General features: G+C 36.2%; 1 protein-coding gene across 3 annotated transcripts in view; it reads left to right on the forward strand.

Annotated features, from left to right (window-relative positions):
- Nucleotides 1-18,076, forward strand: part of CLYBL (citramalyl-CoA lyase) — a 247,583-nt gene that overhangs the window by 219,372 nt on the left and 10,135 nt on the right. For 2 of the 3 annotated variants that reach the window (XM_039532103.1, XM_039532109.1), the window contains exons 4-7: nt 484-585; nt 2,501-2,594; nt 4,025-4,192; nt 9,382-9,506. In XM_039532103.1, coding sequence (XP_039388037.1) covers nt 484-585; nt 2,501-2,594; nt 4,025-4,192; nt 9,382-9,506 — 489 coding nt within the window. Of the gene's footprint in view, nt 1-483; nt 586-2,500; nt 2,595-4,024; nt 4,193-6,933; nt 7,001-9,381; nt 9,507-18,076 lie in introns of those variants that run through there. The other variant, XM_039532118.1, reaches the window with a different exon arrangement.

The following is an 18,076-nucleotide window of genomic DNA, read 5'->3' on the forward strand; positions in this document are numbered from 1 at the left end:
GTCTTCAAAGAATTAAACTTCCTTTTTAAGGCCTTCCTAGGTAAGCTAAAAATTATGAAGAAAAGCCTACTGAACAAAGAGTAACGGTGCCGTAATGAATAATACGGATGCCACTTAGAAAGCTGTGGAACAGTTACAGTGATGTTAGTATTAGACATGAAACAAAACAGGACGTCAGGTATATCAATACTTCATTGTTTTTAAGAGCCTGATGATTTGCATTTAACTACATTAGGGCGATAGGTGTTAAGCAAATATTTTTACAATTAAACTTTTAAATTTCAAAATATACGGTAATGATGCAATTCAGAATTGTAGGCCTCAAAACAGACCTGCTTAAAAGCTTGAGGGTTTTTTATTACAGTTCTGGTTTTGTTTGGTTTGTCATTGCAGTCAGGTGAAAGATCTGAAAAGGTGCATGTACATGTGGATATTTGTAAATTAATTTTTCTCTGGTCCCTTATAATATTGTTCTGGTTTTAGTTTTCAGACAAATTTTTACATCACTTAAAAGGCCGAACACTTGTAGAACCAATGAATTTAATCCCTTTTGTGGAAACTGCAATGGGGTTGCTCAATTTTAAGGTAAGGAACCTTGATGTGGTGAAGAGTTAATATTTTATTCTATCAGCAACCTAGATATAAGTTAAATAGTTTATGTCCTTTAAATAAGAAATTCATCTAAATAGGAGAGGTGAAAATAAAGGAATTACAGTCCCCTAAAAAGTTTGTATTTTTATTTCTCATGTAATTATGTAAAGGCCTTGACAAAATCCCAAAATATGTCTGTGAAATGCCAATTCCAGATAAAACATACAGACCATATAATAAAACCCTATTCAGTAATTTTTGTTTTATTTTTACATTTAATGTGTTTTCAAATATGGAGATATGCTTTGAAATGATCTGAAGAGCTCGAATTGTTGTAGTAAAATTGACTATTTAGTAACTGGCATAGTTGACTTTGTATAACCCTGTTATAAATAATCTTTTCATCATTTCAGTAATAATACTATGGTGTTTTTATAATGGATCCTCTTCATAACATACTTCCAAATTTCATATTATAGCTCTGAGAACAAATAATAGTTTTTCATATTTGTGTTCATAGGTGTGTTCTGTGCTTAGAAGTGTAGCTGAAGTTCTAAACTAAGCAACATCTGAACAATGTGAATTTTTTATTCACAGGTTCACTTAAGTTCAAATTATATTTTTTTCTGCCTTGTATAAAGATTGTTTCTAAATCTTCCTAAATATTTTTTATATATTTACTGACCTGATGCTCATGAAATACAAATGGCCCCCAGTCTCAATATCCAGACTGTGTTTCTACAGGGAACAGATACCAATGATCATGAAATGGAAAATCAAATGCAGTCACTGGAAATGCAATATTCTTCTCCTAAAGCTTCAGAGAAAAGTTTCAGAGTAATTCAAGACTTGTATATTTGAGGTGTTTCGAGAACTGTTGAGAGGCCTCATTCTCTGTATGTGTATATATAGCAAAAATATTTATTCTTACTGCATACCTTAAATATATCTTGGAACATTCATGTTCATTGTCAGTACCCAGGGAGCGATTTCATTTTAAATTTAAAATTTTTTAGATTTTTTTCACTGGGATATTTTGTAGTAAAATTCATAATAAATACTGTAGTTCTTGATGTTGGCAGTAGAGTTGCAGCTTAAAGTATACTGTATAATAATAATAATAGTAATAATTTCTTATCCCACCAGCTCTCCCATATGGATGCCCAGTAGTACAATTTGTAATTACATCTGTCTCCCTAGGCATACCGTATGTTTCAAGACTATTAATATCAAAATCTTATATAAAATAGTAATAATGTTGACATGCATTTCTTTATATATAATACCTTTAAGTGCTGCTTGTTTTTACATTCAAATACTTCTGCACTACTTGTTGCATTTTTGACTTCCTGTACCTATCTTTTAGTTGTATTTGACAGTATTAAAGATTTTAAATTCTCCAGTAAGGAATTCTTCTGGGAAGGAATCCACAACATGTTGAAACCTCCAGCTATTATTTATTTAATAAAAGATATTCTGATCTTTGTTTCTGATGCAAAATCATTACATGCCAAAGCATAAACTATTGAGGTAAAGTGCATGTGCTTATTTTGGACAGTATTTAATAAGTACTTAGTTTACTGTAATTACATGTATTTCTGAAGTGCCAATCACAGTAGTATCCATGGCATTATGGTAAGTTCATTCATATTTGAAGGGAAAAAAGAGTAGGAAATCCAGGATTGCATGCAGTAGCTACAGTGTATATATTCATATGCACATGTATTGTTTTAGATTTTGCTATGAGTCATTTTAAGACATTCTGTGCAGTACAATAGTGATAGTACCTTGTTTAGTTGGAACAATTTTAGCTGAAAGATTTCCAGATTTTAATAATAAGATGAGTTGGTATAACATGTCTGTCATCCCTGCATTCCAGTAGAAATTCATGTTGTGTTCTTATTTGAAGGCAGCCTGTGAAGAAACATTAAGCATAGGATCCCAAGTTGGCCTTCATTTGGATGCAGTAGTCTTTGGAGGAGAGGATTTTCGAGCCAGCATAGGTTCTGACCTATTTGTTTAATATCAATGTTAATGTATGACGTTTGTAGTGAGAATACTGATGGTCTTTTATCCACTTGTCCTGACTGCAATGACTAAAGAACTCTAAACATGATTCTGCACTTACTTGTATTGGTACATTTTCCCATCTTTCTGCATAATTTTTTATTAATGTAAATTATGTCATTGGCATTTTGAAATTCAGAGCTTGATAAAATGATGACTTACAAAACACTGTCTTTTTCCTATTCTCATCACGCTGTAGGTAAAATAAAAAATTAACCTGTTGAATCACTAAGCTTATTTTAAACTGTAATATTCATATGAATAACTATCTGTATAGTCTCTTAAGAACCATCTTTCAAGTCAAATGTTCATGTGTCTGTTAACATTATTTACAGTGAACTGTATTTTGATATCATTCACAATACATCCTTGTTAAGTTTTCCTTTAATAAATGCCTTATAAACACTTCCCAGGTCAAAACAGTCATATCTCCTCGTAGACTTGTGGTACATTGATAATGCTATTTCGCCAAAGCCAGAAATATTTCAAAATCCCTTTTGTAAATTATTTGCTTAACGGCGACATTATCTGCTAAAAGCCTCTTTTTAATCTGATTCAGCTATAAACTCCTTAAAGGCAACAAGTACAGTTCAGAAGTATCCATTTCTTAATGAAGTATATACATATTCTAATGTAACAATTAACAACAAATTATTCTATGCAAATTGATCATCTATGTCTGAACAGTGACCCTAAGAAAAAGAGAACAGATTATTATTTTTTCACACCAGGATTCATGTGAGAATGTTTTTATCTGATAGACGGTGGACTCATGAATTCTTGTGAATGCGTTTGGCCCCTCTCAAAAGTCATCTGCTATAATTTTTCAAATTTTCCAATCCAAGTACTAAAGCTTAAACATTTGGCTAAGGACATCGGTTGTGACAAGAATCGCAACCAAGGAAAGTGCAATTCTGTTCTCAGTGTGAGGTTTTTAACCATTTCCTTGTACACAGTATATCCATCTGTATAATGCTTCTCTTGTTGTAACGCTTTTCAGTGCCATTACAATAAGTAATAGAAGTACTGAAGGTGGATTCCTGCAGCCCTTCCTCAGCCAACACTCCCATTGACTTCAATCTCAGGATCTATTATTTGAACCAAATCGTACCCTAAATTTCAGAAACTAAGGCATGAAGAAAAATTTTTTTTCTGGATAAGATTAATATTTGCCCAACTAAACTATTTAAATTATCTCTTTACAACACTTGGTCAGTTAACCTTTGTATCCCTCAATTATTTTCTGGGTTTTTTTTTTTAATGATGTAAATGAGAACATAAAGAAATTTTATTTTATGTTAAAAAAGTTTCAAATGAGAAGATTTAAAAAACAAAGTTAACTTCTTTCTATTCATTGTTTTCTTAGGTGCTACAAGTAGTAAAGAAACTCATGATATTCTGTACGCCAGGCAAAAAATTATTGTCACAGCAAAGGCTTTCGGCCTACAAGCTATAGACCTTGTGTACATTGATTTCCAAGATGAAGATGGGCTCCGTAGGCAGTCAAGAGAGGGTGCCCTAATGGGATTCACTGGTATGGTTATGTGACATTGTCTACAAAAATTATGCATTTTCTTTACAAAATATAGGCACATTTTATATCACTTAGACTGCAAACTAGTTTGTGTTCACAGATCAGTTGTTGATCAGTCAGTGCTGTCAAATGTGTCCCCAATTACTTATGCTTTTAAAATTTCAGATAAAAAATTCAGACTGCAAAATCATAGGCTGCTTTTCCAAAATCACATCAAGGATATCACTATTTTTGTAATGGAAGCCTGGGTATAAGATGTACAGTATGTGATTCTTCCTGACAGACAGTGAGATGTGAGATGTGATACTGTGCTTTGGGATGAACCGTTTATTTTTTTATTACTTTTTTGTATTTTTAAACAGTGGCTAATATTTTTAATTAGTTTATTTATTTATATGGTGAAAGAGTGGATCTCCTCCCCGATATGCTAATTCATATATGAAAGTTATTGTCATGTTGTTTGATTTGATTTGATTTTCCATATTCTGGCTCCTCTCCCAGTAAGTGCTTGTGCACCTGGTGACGCCTACAGGTACTGGCAGACGGCAAGACCAACAGGCTCCTTGCAACAGAGTCCTGTGACACTGACGGTTATCCAGTAATTGGTATACCGCATCACTCACTATCACCAGCAAGACATCGTAGCAACCAAAAGATGGTGCTTTTGCAATAGAAATGTACCATTTGCTATACATTATAGAATTCTAGAAATCAGTGCTAACACTTTAAATGATTTATCTCAAAAATTATAATTCAAATTAGACTCAAGACAGTTGCATATGTGTTAGCTATTCTTTATTGAAAGAATATATCCTGAGGTAGTGATATAACAAGAGATGACACTTTTCAAAGTAAAAGTAATGGCACATGGCACTTCAAAGTACTTTCATTATCTGAACAAAAACATCAAATGAAAAATTAAAGTTAGTCTAAATGTTTCACACTTGGCTGTTAAAAACAGCATAGAATGTCTGAAGAAGAGCTCTGTGTAAACTCAAAAGCTGGTCTCTCTCTCCAGCAGAAGTTGGGCCAATCAAAAATATTGCCTCACCCGCCCTATCTTTCATTGGATTAATAGTAATTCTGGACTCTCTTGAGCACAGATTCTGCCCTATTCTTTGTTGAACCTTGGTACAGTACTTGCAAAATCTGAATCGAGATTCAGAGACAAAATCATTATTGTGCCAGAGCTGTGGAATATTATTTATGTCCCTGTGGACTTTCAGGGCCCAATCCTATTCCTGCTCAAGTCAATAGGAATATGACAGGGCTCTTTGACTTCATCACCTGCTGATGGCTAAGATACACAGGCCAATATTTTCTCATTTAGGCACCTCAGTAAAATAACTTGGTTTTTAAAGGTCTTGAGCATCTGCAGCTCCTGTTGAAGTCCATTACAGTTGCAGGTGCTAAACATCTTTGAAAACTGGGCCATTTTATTCAGGTGTGTAAATTAGAAAAATTTTGCCATCACTAACCTTGCTGACATTTGGGTCCAACTGATCGTGTATAGGAAGTCATCTGACATCAGTATGGTGGGGTTTTGGAGAGATAACAGTGGAGTTGGCAGTAACTAGCTGCATATCGTTACAACTGAAGTTGTAAGACTCAGATATGGCATAAGTAGAAAGGCTACATCTGACAATTCGGGGTGTCAGGGGAAGTTAATTCCTAACTGAGCCATGGAAGGTCTTTGGCCTTTCTATATTAGATTTAAAGATCTGCAGAAGGGGCTGAGCTCATTAACATGAACTCGCATCCTTTACCTTTTCCCTGTGTCTCTTCATGGCTAGAATCAGGAAATCTCAAAAAATAGAATGTCCCAGCATATAATCTGATAAATAGTCCAATCAGATGTGAAGTCATAAACCATGATCTTCCACTGGGCAGAAAGCTGTGGATCATTTTTGCTTAAAGACCCCCTTATTTCATACAGCTTTCTAGTGTGGTAATAAAATCATAATGTTATGTTAATAGAAGTTCTGAATACTTATTTCTCATGTATTTTAAAGTTTTTTGGGTCAAATCCTGCTAGTTTTACTCACAACTAGTGCCACTGAAGACAACAGGTGTGACTAAAATGAGCTAAATCTTTTACACAGCTAAAGTAATGATTAATCAATTAATTGGCAAGATACACAGAAAATAGATACAGTATTTATTTGGGACTCATAGGGTCAAATTTGCTGTCTTCCTAAACTGATGCAACTCCAGAATACTTAACGAAGTTGTATATACATAGCCCTGCAGTGAATTGTAACCTTTAATGTAAAGTAATCAAAATATGTTTATTGAAATTTAAATAGTGTGCACATCTCATAAATATATAATTATTCAATAAAAATGTTTTTTTCTATTTATTTAAATGCTTATCTGACCATCGCCACCATAGTATCTACATATTCTTCTCATTTTCTTTTAAACTAGACATTGTCTCTGCAATAAATGTGCATATATGTACTGAATGTTTTCAATCATCATTTAGCCACTGTAGATTATTTTAAAAATAGGTTTACTTTTACAGCAGCATATGTTTTACAGTACCATAAAATATGGACTTTAAATCAATGCGTTGTCTGTATAAATGGTCGTCAGCTTTAGGAATGTTTATATCCAAAAATAAGTAAACCTTGGAATAAAGCTTTAACAGCTGACTTAGTCATTATACTACTCCAGTGCTACATGCTGAGAAGCTAGATATAAATATGAAACACTATAGGTTTTCCTCTCTCTTTTTGCAGTCTTTTGTAGAAGACAAAAATGACACCATCATACAGTTACCTAAAGACTTGACAGGTATTGATTTAAAGCACAATATATCAAGTGGTACTGTAAAAAGGATTTCATGGTCATAAATTTTAATGTCTTCCAATTTTGCACCCTCTCAGTAACTCGTCAATAACAACAGTTCAGTTTAAAATATTTGCTTCATTCCTGCATGGCATTAAACTCTATTATACAGTTGTTTGGATACATAAGATGTGACAAAAGGCAACTTAGGCCATAAATCAAATGTTACATTATATCTTCTATAATCTGTTCACCAATGGCACAATGGCACAAATTGCAGATTTTTACTATAAATGCATTTTAAAAGCCTAATTTTAATACAGAAATGCAGTTGCCTTTTAAAAAATAATTTATATGCAGCTTTTGATTTTTTTAAATTGTAATTTAAGCCTTTGTTATAGTTTTACATACATAATGAAAATATTTTTTCCTGAAAATTAAGCTTTGTAGGCATTACTATGAATTATGTACACAATCTTCAATTTCAGAATTACCAGTTTAGCTGTTAAAAATAAAGCAAATTAAAACCAATAATAATAATAATTTACTCACTTATTGCTATCTTTTGATTTCATTAAAAATTATCTTTAAACACAATTACAATTAAATACATTAGCAAAAGAAATTTTCTGTTCACTTAATTTCTTTCCAACAAAATAGTCTTTAAATTTTAAACTATTATTTTAAATTATTTTTTTCTCTAGTGGAGTGGAATATCAGAATCTGAATATATGGATTCCCTGAGGATTGTAAATAAAGGATTGTGTAACAAGAAATAAAATCAAATTGAACTTCTATGGCAAATTCTTCTTACAAATGTGATAATTCTGCACAATTTTTTCTTGTTTATAAAATATGTCTTCAGCTAAATTGGTTCACAAATTTATTTTTATGTACCACTAAATTTTATATTGTGTTGCTGATGATTGCAAATATTTTTTCTAATTGTTAAATCATTTACAAATGAATGCTTAATTTCCATAGTAATACATACGAATTATTACATGAAATAATGTATTTATATACAACGTATCCAACTTTTAGTTTAAATGGGAATTTTAAAAAATAGCTTTTCTACGTGGAAAAAACACAGTTAGGACCCAAAACCACAAACTTTTACTTACACGTGCCCTGATCCTCCACTGAGATCCACTAGCATGGACCTCGGCACTCATTCAGAGTCCCATTGGATCAGTTGGATACCAGATGGTGTGGGGGTCTGCACTAGCAGAGCCTGACACAGGTTTGGGACCATGAATAGTCTTTATGCACACAGGTAGTCTGACTGAGAAGCCCTTACTCACGTGAGAGAGTCCAATCTTGAGTGGTTCTGTGCATGTGAGTAACATGGGACCACTTCTGTGAGGAAAGACTATTCATTTGACTAAGGGTTTGCAGGATCAGTTCCCTAATTTGTAACTATTATTATTTGATGTAAAGGAAAATTAAAGTCTCCTCCATGAACATTTCAGTAAACAGGGATATTCCAGTACAATTTCTTTAAAATGAACATTTTAAAATTAATTTAAATAAAAAACCATGCAAAATCACACCACCATGTGAAAATTTATTTGGAAAAAATTAAGAATGTAAAATGCTATTTTGAAAAATGTAAAACAAATAATATAGGCATTATTTAATTTAAGCATATACAGTATGAATTGAAACTGAATACCTGACTCAGCAAGCATATGTGAAAATCTATACTAAAATTAACAGGCAACATTTAATTTTTTTTATTATATTATATGTATTTATGCAAGAAAGGATAAAAAGATGCCTATCTAAGCCTAGAGAGTACCTTTTAAGTTCATTAATATAACAAATAACAAAAAGAAAAGTATTATGCACTAGCAGTAACTAACTAATAATTATGGGGAGGGAAGAATTTTGAATATTTTTAGTTGCTAAACAAATTATGGAAATTTAGGGACTAATCCTTTTGTAGAATTTAAAAAAGCTGTCAATGAAATGTAGCTTTTTGTTGTTTAAATATCATTTTCAGGTTGTTTAATTTTTCAATAAAACAGTAATTGTCAATTTCTGATGCTATTATTTATACAGCTAGAATGTAAAGATATTATACTTTAATTGTTATTGACAAGATTTGTCTCACACTTACACCTGTAATGACAAAAGGAAGATGTATTGATTGAAATGGATAGAAAGAATTGTAATTTTTGAATGATAACAAATACAACTTCTGTTTTAGTTATATTTGTTCATATAGTATCTAGCAAAAGATTGTTGTTCAGTTTAATAATACAAGAAATCTAGTCAAATAATTAGTTATTTAACATAAAGTCTATGAGGCATTTAAGAGCCTCAAGTGGTTGGAACATTTTGTTGAACATCTGTTTGTTGATGCATGATTCTAGTGTTATTAATCTTCTTTGTAGGTAAGCAGGTGATTCACCCTAACCAAATTGCTGTTGTCCAGGAACAGTTCTCTCCAAGCCCTGAAAAAATAAAGTGGGCACAAGAACTGATTTCTGCTTTTGAAGACCATCAGCAATTAGGAAAGGTAAATATTTTTTTATGCCACATATAGAATACCAGTTAGAATAATATTTAAATTTGAGAAAAATTGAAGCATGTAGTGGGGAGTGTTTGTTTTTACAATAAAAAGTATACAGTAACATATGGTTTTATTAGCAAAATGTATGCCAGGGTAGAATACAGCTAGAATATTCACAATAAATATGGAACTTCTCAAATGCATTTATAAATTCACTTTCTTTATTTTCTTGCCTATCTTAACTTTTATCCTTTAAATAAAATTATTTGCTGCTTAGGGAATTAAAAATACTCTTAAATTATTTCATAGAAATCATGATGGTATTGTCATATGAAAATAATTTGCAATCAAAGGACAAGTGTAGCATGGAAGAAAAAAATACATCCTGCTTGCTTTGGTATTACTTGTGGGAAGAAATAAATAGATTTGAAATTCTTTATTTAAAAAAAAATCTGATAAAATATCTTTAGTTACGGGGGTCCGATTCTGCAACTGCTTACACGTGTGAATAAAGTTACTTATGTGCATAACTGTTTGCCAAATGTGGCTCTTAATAATTAAAAGTGGGAACGTTTTCTATGTATTTGTACCAATTTCTGGACCTGAGATTTGGATAGAGTGGAAAGCAAATTAACACTCGAATATGATTGTTCCTAATTTAGTGCATCATTGAGTCTCACGTTTCCTGCTCTGTGGGTTTCTGCTATGTAAATATTGCGGTGGTGATGCACAATCTGTCTCCACTTTGTGCCAGTAATACTTAAATTAGGGGTCGCCTGAAGGAAGATTTTATGCTAGTTGCAGCATTGTCAGTTAATTATCTTAAAGGTTATTTGCTATAATCCAGTTTGCCCCTTTTTGAAAGAAAAAAGTTGCACCTAAGTACGTTTATCTTAGTTACAGCCAAACCTGAAATTGTTAAAAAGCCAGGGAAGTTTTGATGTCCACAACATTTAGTTGCACACAAACTAAAATGCCTGAAATGTGTTTGTACAAAATGTAAGTGCAAAATAATTATAATTATAAGTAAAAAAAATCTTCTGTAGTAAAGCTGAGCACACAAGATTTTGTACAGATTTGTACTTTTTACTGGTAGAGTATAAATATTCCCAATAAATTCCTTTACTTTATAATGTGTGGAAATACATTGGAAGTTATATCTTCCCCGTTTGCACAGATTTCTAATGCAAGAAAGATTGCATATTAGAAATTCTAGAAAGGTCATAGCAGATTTGTGATTCATTTATGCCTATACTTCAGAATAAAGCTATTAGAATAATAATGTATTATTAGAATAAAGTTACTGGTCTGCCCTTCACTGTCTACTGTATGTACTAACATTTCCATCACTCTGATAGTTGGGTGCCAGCCTGTATAATTGTTTCAGGTCACCGTCGTATGTTATCTTTCTGTGTCTCTTTGTTCTGTTCCCCTTACCTCTGTGATTAATGTAAGTAACATAGAAAGAACATGCATGCATGATTTTTCACATTTTTCTGATTCCTATACACTACATATTTTACAAATGCATTTTGCTGGGTATACACAATGCCAGTGGTGGGGTTTTTTTTCAGGAAATAAGCAGATAAATAATAAATGTTCAAATGACAGACTCGGCAGAATATCTGTTTATGTTTACGGCTTGTACCTCAGGAGCCCATATAAATTTAATGTCAAAACCCTATCAAAGGAGTACACCTGTAAATTGTATAACTGGCGAGGGAATATACTGTAATTACAATATTAGTAGCATAAAATTACAAAAGCCTTACAGATAAGATTCTGCATTATGGAAGCATTACTTTTCTAATTTGTTTTAAAAGTGTTATTTTAATGACAGTTTGTCCCCAAAATGCTGGTTTCTTGATTAGATCAGCATTTTATGAAAGTTTCATTGTAACAAGTGCTTTCTAATTAGATTAGAAGCGTCTATAACTCTTTTTGGTAAATATAGATTTGCTTCTCTACTAACCAGTTTACATGTTTCTATATATTTGGCATATAAAAATCTATCCAAAAAAGGCAAGTTATTTTGTGACCTGGCTCGAATTCTTAACATTTAAATACTACTACATTTTCATAACAAAAAAATTAGTAAATAGATTGCTGTGTGCAGTGTTTCCTGCAAACTTCTTAACTGAGTTTATATTGCTGTATTATAAATGTGTAGCCAAGAAAAGCCTGAACAATCTGATTATTTAGTTTTTTCCAAAGCAAAGGTGTCTCACAGGAGGGCTCTCATGCTGTGTGTCCTAGAGAGATGTTAAAATTACAATAATAACTCTTCTCATCCCATCTTATAAGAAATATTCCATATATTGCTTTTAGAAATCCTAATGTGCAGATAGTGAAACACCACTCCTGCTTTTCTTTTTATTTTATTAAATTAGGACTTGCATGTCAGTAGGTCCAAAAATATAGCTTTGGTTCATACTGTTCAGTCTTGCATGTTTTTTGTTATGTTATTAATCAAAATTGAAAGCCTGGAAAAAATAAATGCAAGGGATTTGAGTGGCTAGGTTGCTCACAGATAAATTATTGGTCTTCAACCCCTAGGATCACAGTTTGTTGTTAATTGGTTTCAAAGTTTGATGCCCTTAGTCAACAATAGTTTGCATTAAAATACAATAATCAGCTCTCATAATTTATCACAGTTTGACAGATACAATAGTCACAGTAAGCTTTGTTTGAGAAAAGGCTGAAATCAGACAACTATATCTTGGAGACTAAAATGCTTTGACATAGTTGTCCCTGCATTTGAGAACGGAGGTTAGTAAAAATTAGAATCACAGGTGGACTCTAGGGTATTTTAGACACTCCTGTAGTCCCCAGGGAGAAAAAAAGATTCTGTTAGCCCAAATTATTTGGAATAATATTATGGGCATGGTCCTGTTTGCACTGAAACCAACAACAAAACTTTCATTAACTTTTTAATAGTAGCAGGACTGGGGCCTACACGTAGGTAATGAAAAAAGGGAATGACTAACACAATATATACACCACTGATCCAAAAACTAGACCCCCTCCTAGTGTGTCATTTGTGTTTGTACTTTATTGTTTGTGTCTGATATGGACATTGTTGAACTAAATCACCATTCTTTGTAAAGGGCTTTGAGATCGGCAGATGAAAAGTTCTATATGAAAGCAAAGTATTATTATAATGTAGCTTCAGTAATTTTTCAAAGAGAAGTTCTTTGCACTATTGCTATGACATATGATTCTTGGGACTACATTCAGGTACAACCCCCCCATGAAAGTCTAAAAGTGACATAAAATAGATCTTGATCATAGACTGGATTCAAGAAGCAAGATAGTGTATCTTGCACTTATGTGGCATTCAGTAGGCCAAATTTTGCTCTCACTCTGATTTAAATCTGGAGTAGCTCCACTGCAGTAAATGGAGATAATAAAGTGATACAAATCTAAATTAAATAAGGGCAGAAATTGGCCCACCTGGTGTACAAAATGAATAACTTACACTCCAAAAAAGCAGGCTGAAGGCAGCGGGAAAAGCTATTAATAGGGTATAAGAAAAAAAAGCTCTCTTTTTAATGTAACTACATTACACTTTACCATGTGCCTTTATTTTCTCAGCCAAAATGCAGCTTACTCCACCATTACATGACTGATAAATTTGACCCAAAAATACTTTAAAAACCATAGAAGCTTTTTGTTGTTTATGAATAATGCAAATAGTAAATTAGTTTTAAAATATATTCAGATTGAGTATTCTTGTGCAATTTGAGTTGAAAATATTATATTAGGTACAGTATGATTTCTGTAAGGGTCTTTACCAGTCATCTGAGTTGGGTTTTTTAATCTGATATCAAGCAAAAATGACAAATGGAGTGCAAAAAGAGCAAATAAAAGTGTAATTAAGCTTTTACATAAATAAGTTGTAAATATTTTAAAGGAACCTGATTGGTCAACCAGAAAAGAAAGAGCTAAATATTGCCTCAAAAGTCACATGGAAATTAAGTGTACTTTAAAGTTAGGATTAGTAATTCACAATTCAAAACTGTAACTTTGGATGAGTGTTTTAGGCTCCACAGGGCTAAGCTGAAAGAATGATATATATAGTGCCATGTATGGATAATAGTCTTAGGAGGCCTTTGGCATCTGAATGATATGTGAACTCAAGTGATTTGGCAAACTATGCAGTAGCTTTTATGGTCCTTCCTGGAATCCTTTTATTTACACAGTATCTGGTCTGCAAGGGAATTGCTCACAAAGGCCCTGTCATAACAGCCTTTGTTTAGGAAAGTCTGAACCCAGGCTACTATATCTTGGAAACAATCTGCATGCTAGGACTTGTACTTGGGAGTGCTCCAACTCCCCTTGAGGTCAGTGAGTGTCTTTCCCCTGATTGCAGTGGGAGTGGGATCCAGCCCTCAGTAAGGATTCTGTCTGTCTGTGGCATCTGGCTCCCATTGCCTTCCCAAGGGGCTGTTGTTCTGGGAGCGGGCTCCTTAGCGCCTGTGCCAATGTGTGTGTGTGTTTGTGTCTAGTCAGGAGACACTGGCCCCCAAGCTCTTCCGTCATTCGGGGCTTGTCTATCCTTACAACGCTGCAGCAGGGCTGCTGGAGCGCTTCGGTGAAGACACTCCCTAAGCCAACGGGAGGGATTCTCCTGCTGGCGTAGGTACTCCATCTCCCCGAGCAGTAGTGAGGGCTCCGGTCAACCCAGCACTGTCTAAACTGGGGGCCAGGTTGATTTAACTGTGTCGCTCAGGGGTGTGGATTTTTCACATAAAATATAGTCAATATGATTAACAAAAGTCTCTTATGTAGCTGTGTTATTCAGAAGAGAGATCAAAGCAGTGTGCTATAGCACAACTGGTGGATTTCCTCCCATAGAAAAGACTATTTGGGGGAAAATCGTGAACCTCTGTTATGTAGTGGTAAGGGGCACATTCACTTGTTATTCCTACATATGTTGACTCCACACTGGTACGACCAATCCTGCGCACAGTTGTGCCAGTTCGGGTAGGTGTGAGGCAGAAAGGCTCTTCACCTGATTTGCAGTTCAGACCTGCAGAAGTTCATGAGAGTGCTGGGAGCTCGTACAAATGATTTGCTCCCCTCCTCCCCAGCAGGCCCTCTGTGGATCTTGATCCTTTTCCCTCCTGTCACTGAAGCCCTGGGGCTAATGCACAGGGAGGCTGCAGCCCAGGCCCAAAGTCTACACTGCAGTTAAACAGCCCCTTAGCCTGAGTCAGCTGGCACGGGTCAGTCATGGGTTTTTAATTGTACCGTAGACGTACCTGCATCAGTTTAAAGGATACTTTGGATAAGAAAAGGGAGTCTGTCTCTAGAAATATTCTATTTGAGTGCCTCACTGTTTCTAGCACCTGTTTATTCTGAATATCTTGTGCATCCAGGTTAGTTATTTGATAGCTGCCAGTTCCTGCCTTCCTAGAAAGGAGTTAAGAAAAGAAACTACCCAAGAATCCTGGATAGATTTGGATTGGGGGGTTCATTTGTAAATACTCCGCTGGGAAGAGAGGAACAGGAAACTTCATCTTGTTATAAACTGAAAGATATTGACCAGGACCATCTTAGGCTTTCCCAAACCAGCCAGTCCTTAGTGACTTATTAAACTGTAGAGATTGATCAGTGAAAAGGGGCGGGGCCTCATCCCAGCTCGTTATGATAGCTTTTCCCTTTGAAAAGGGTTTTTTGGAAGAAAACCTGGATTCAACCCTCCCTGACCTGTCAGGCAATAAATTTAAACTTCGAATGTTGACTTCTTTGAAACTAAGCCTAAATCCTTTTCCGCAGGAAAACGTTACCCGTTTGTAGTCAGGAGGTTCCCTGACAAGCATAAGCATAGTTCAAGTTTTTGGGAAAAGGGGTGCCCGTTTCTTTTGTTTCTGTACCTGGAAGTAAACCCAAGCTATTCTCCTGAGCCCCTAAGTAGAAGAGCAAAGGTTTCAGACAGTAAACTTTTTCCCTCCATGGACTCTGCCTAAGGAGTTTTGCTTAATCCCAGTGGGAAGTTATCTTTTTGAATTCCTGGGTCTTTTTCCATAGTCTCCTGTGGGTGTCCTCTTAATATCCTCCTGCTTCTTCCCCTCCCCAGAACAATGATCTTCCTTTTCTTTCTCTGTAAACTGTGTAACAGTTTTCAGGGTTGGGAACAGTGTTCCCAGGCCCAGGCAAACAGATTTTGATGGATTTATTCCACATTCTTTGTGGCCTCAGAGAAGGAGATATCAGACCTTTTTATTTTAGGATTTGGAAGTGGGTGAACAATTTCATAAAACCTCAGAGGATTAAAATGGAATCTTTCAGCTAGCAATGGATCAGGAATATTTCCCAGACTTGACGATTCCTGCTTACACATCACCTACTTTCCTTCCCATCAGAAGTACACAAGGTTTGCATTGGCTTGCTGATATTTCCAGTTCAGCACTTCTGCATTTAGTCTGCCTGAGAGTGTTCACAGTCAGCCCTCCATTGAAAGGATCTTATATAATTACTTATTTCGACAACAGGTTTACTCTCACACAGTCTCTGGACTGGGTTACCCAAGCAGTATGGAAGCTTTGTTCAATTTACTGGGTCTCATAATGAATAATGGGAGAAGACGATGAACACTCCGGGTCCTAGACTAACTACATATTGCCTCAGATGTGAGCCTGTCAGGGTGAGGAGCTAACACACAAGCCCAAAGAGAGAGAGAAATTAACCTTCTTAGTGTTCAGAAGGCTAATCCCAGGGAAGCACATCTTCATAAAGTCCATCTGCTCAGCAGTACTTGTTTACCTAGACCAGGGATGGGCAAACTATGGCCCGCGGGCCGGATCCGGCCCTTCAGAGCTTTGGATCCGGCCCGCGGGATTACCCCTGGTGGTGCTGCGGGCCCGGCGCTGCTCTCAGAAGCAGCCCCCGGGCCGGGAGGCAAAGGGCTCCATGTGCGCACGCAGAGCCCTCTGCCCCCCCCCCCCAGGGGCCGCAGCACTTCCTGGAGTGATTTGGGGACAGGGCAGGCATGCAGGGAGCCTGCCTTGGCCCTGGTGTGCGCCACTGCCACCCCGGAGCCACTTTAGGTAAGCGGCACCGGGCTGGAGCTCAAACCCCTCCTGCCCCCCGCCCCCCAACTTCCTGCCCTAAGCCCTCTGCCTGTACCTCGCACCCCTCCTGCACCCAACTCCCTGCCCTGAGCCCCTTTCTGCACTCCTGTGCATTCCAACCACCTGCCCTGAGCTCCCTGCTGCACCCTGCACCCCATGCACCCCAACTCCCTTCCCTGAGCCCTGTCCTGCACTCCGCACCCCTCCTGTACCCCAACCCCCTTCCCTGAGCCCCCTCTTACACTCTGCACCCCTTCTCTGCCCCAATCCCTTGTCCTGAGCCCCTTCCTCCACATCCCGCACTCCACCCCCCATGCCCTGGCCCTGAATACAATTTCCTCACCCAGATGTGGCCCTCGCCCCAAAAAGTTTGCCCACCCCTGACCTAGACCATGAAAAACAAAGCTACTAGGGAAGTCTGCTCCTTTTTTTTTTTTTGTTCATTTGAGTAGAGGTCATCATCCTCTTACTTAGGCCATATTGGTTCCAGGTCACCTTACTGTACAGCAGACTGGCTAAAGCAAGAAAAGAGTATTCTAGAAGAATTGTCCTAAAGGCAGAAGCCTTTCAGCAAGAATTGGGGAGTCCCCATCATATACCCATTTCCAACAAAATGCAGTACCAGGTGTTCCCCTTTAGGCAGCATTTCTTGGAACTTTCCCCTGGCTTGCAATTTTCTCTTCTTCCACTCATTGGAGGATCCTAAAGAAAACTGAAGGTCACAAAACTGCTTTCATCCTAGTTACCCTGAACTGGCCAAAGTGGTCTTGGTGTGCAGAGTTCATATAAGACTCCCTCTATCCTTATGCCAAGACCTTACTCAGCAGGACCCAGTAATGCCCCATACCTGAGTCCCACTTGACCTGGTTCATAGCAGGGTATTCCTGAAAGAGTTTACATCTCTGACATGGTGGCTCAGACCATGCTGTACACACACACAAAAAAATATTATTTTGTTTTCTATTGCATGTGGATAGTTTTTTCCATGTGGTACAGAGCAATTTTTTCCCAACTAGACAGGCCAGAAGCCAGATTTAGTTTTTCTACAAGTTTTTGTCAAAGACCTATCCCCTAACTCCATTGGGATTGAAGCCTTTGCACAAAATACCTTACAGAAGAGACAAAGAGGACATCAAACCTAGAGACTATTAGCCAGAGCTCATCTGCTGAATAGTGATCAAGACAGTAGATAGTGGAAAAGGCAGTTTTTCAGGAAGCTGGTTCCCAAAACACAATTTAGGACTTTGATGATCAATAGAAACAACTTGAATTTCATTTGTAACCAGAGAGAAAGCCAGTACAATATTTGGAGCTGATGTGTAATATGCTTGCTACAGCTTAGGAAAGCAGATCTCCATGTTCTGTACCTGCCATAGCTTGAGAGCGGTTTTCAGTAGCATCCCTCATATCGAGAGCATTACAGTAATCCAGATGGGTGGTCACAAAGGCATGGATGATCATGAAAAGATCAAATGCAGATGAAAAAAGAACTACTGGCCA

The sequence above is a fragment of the Mauremys reevesii genome, linkage group 1, assembly GCF_016161935.1.
Source record: "Mauremys reevesii isolate NIE-2019 linkage group 1, ASM1616193v1, whole genome shotgun sequence".
Lineage (NCBI taxonomy): Eukaryota > Metazoa > Chordata > Testudines > Geoemydidae > Mauremys > Mauremys reevesii.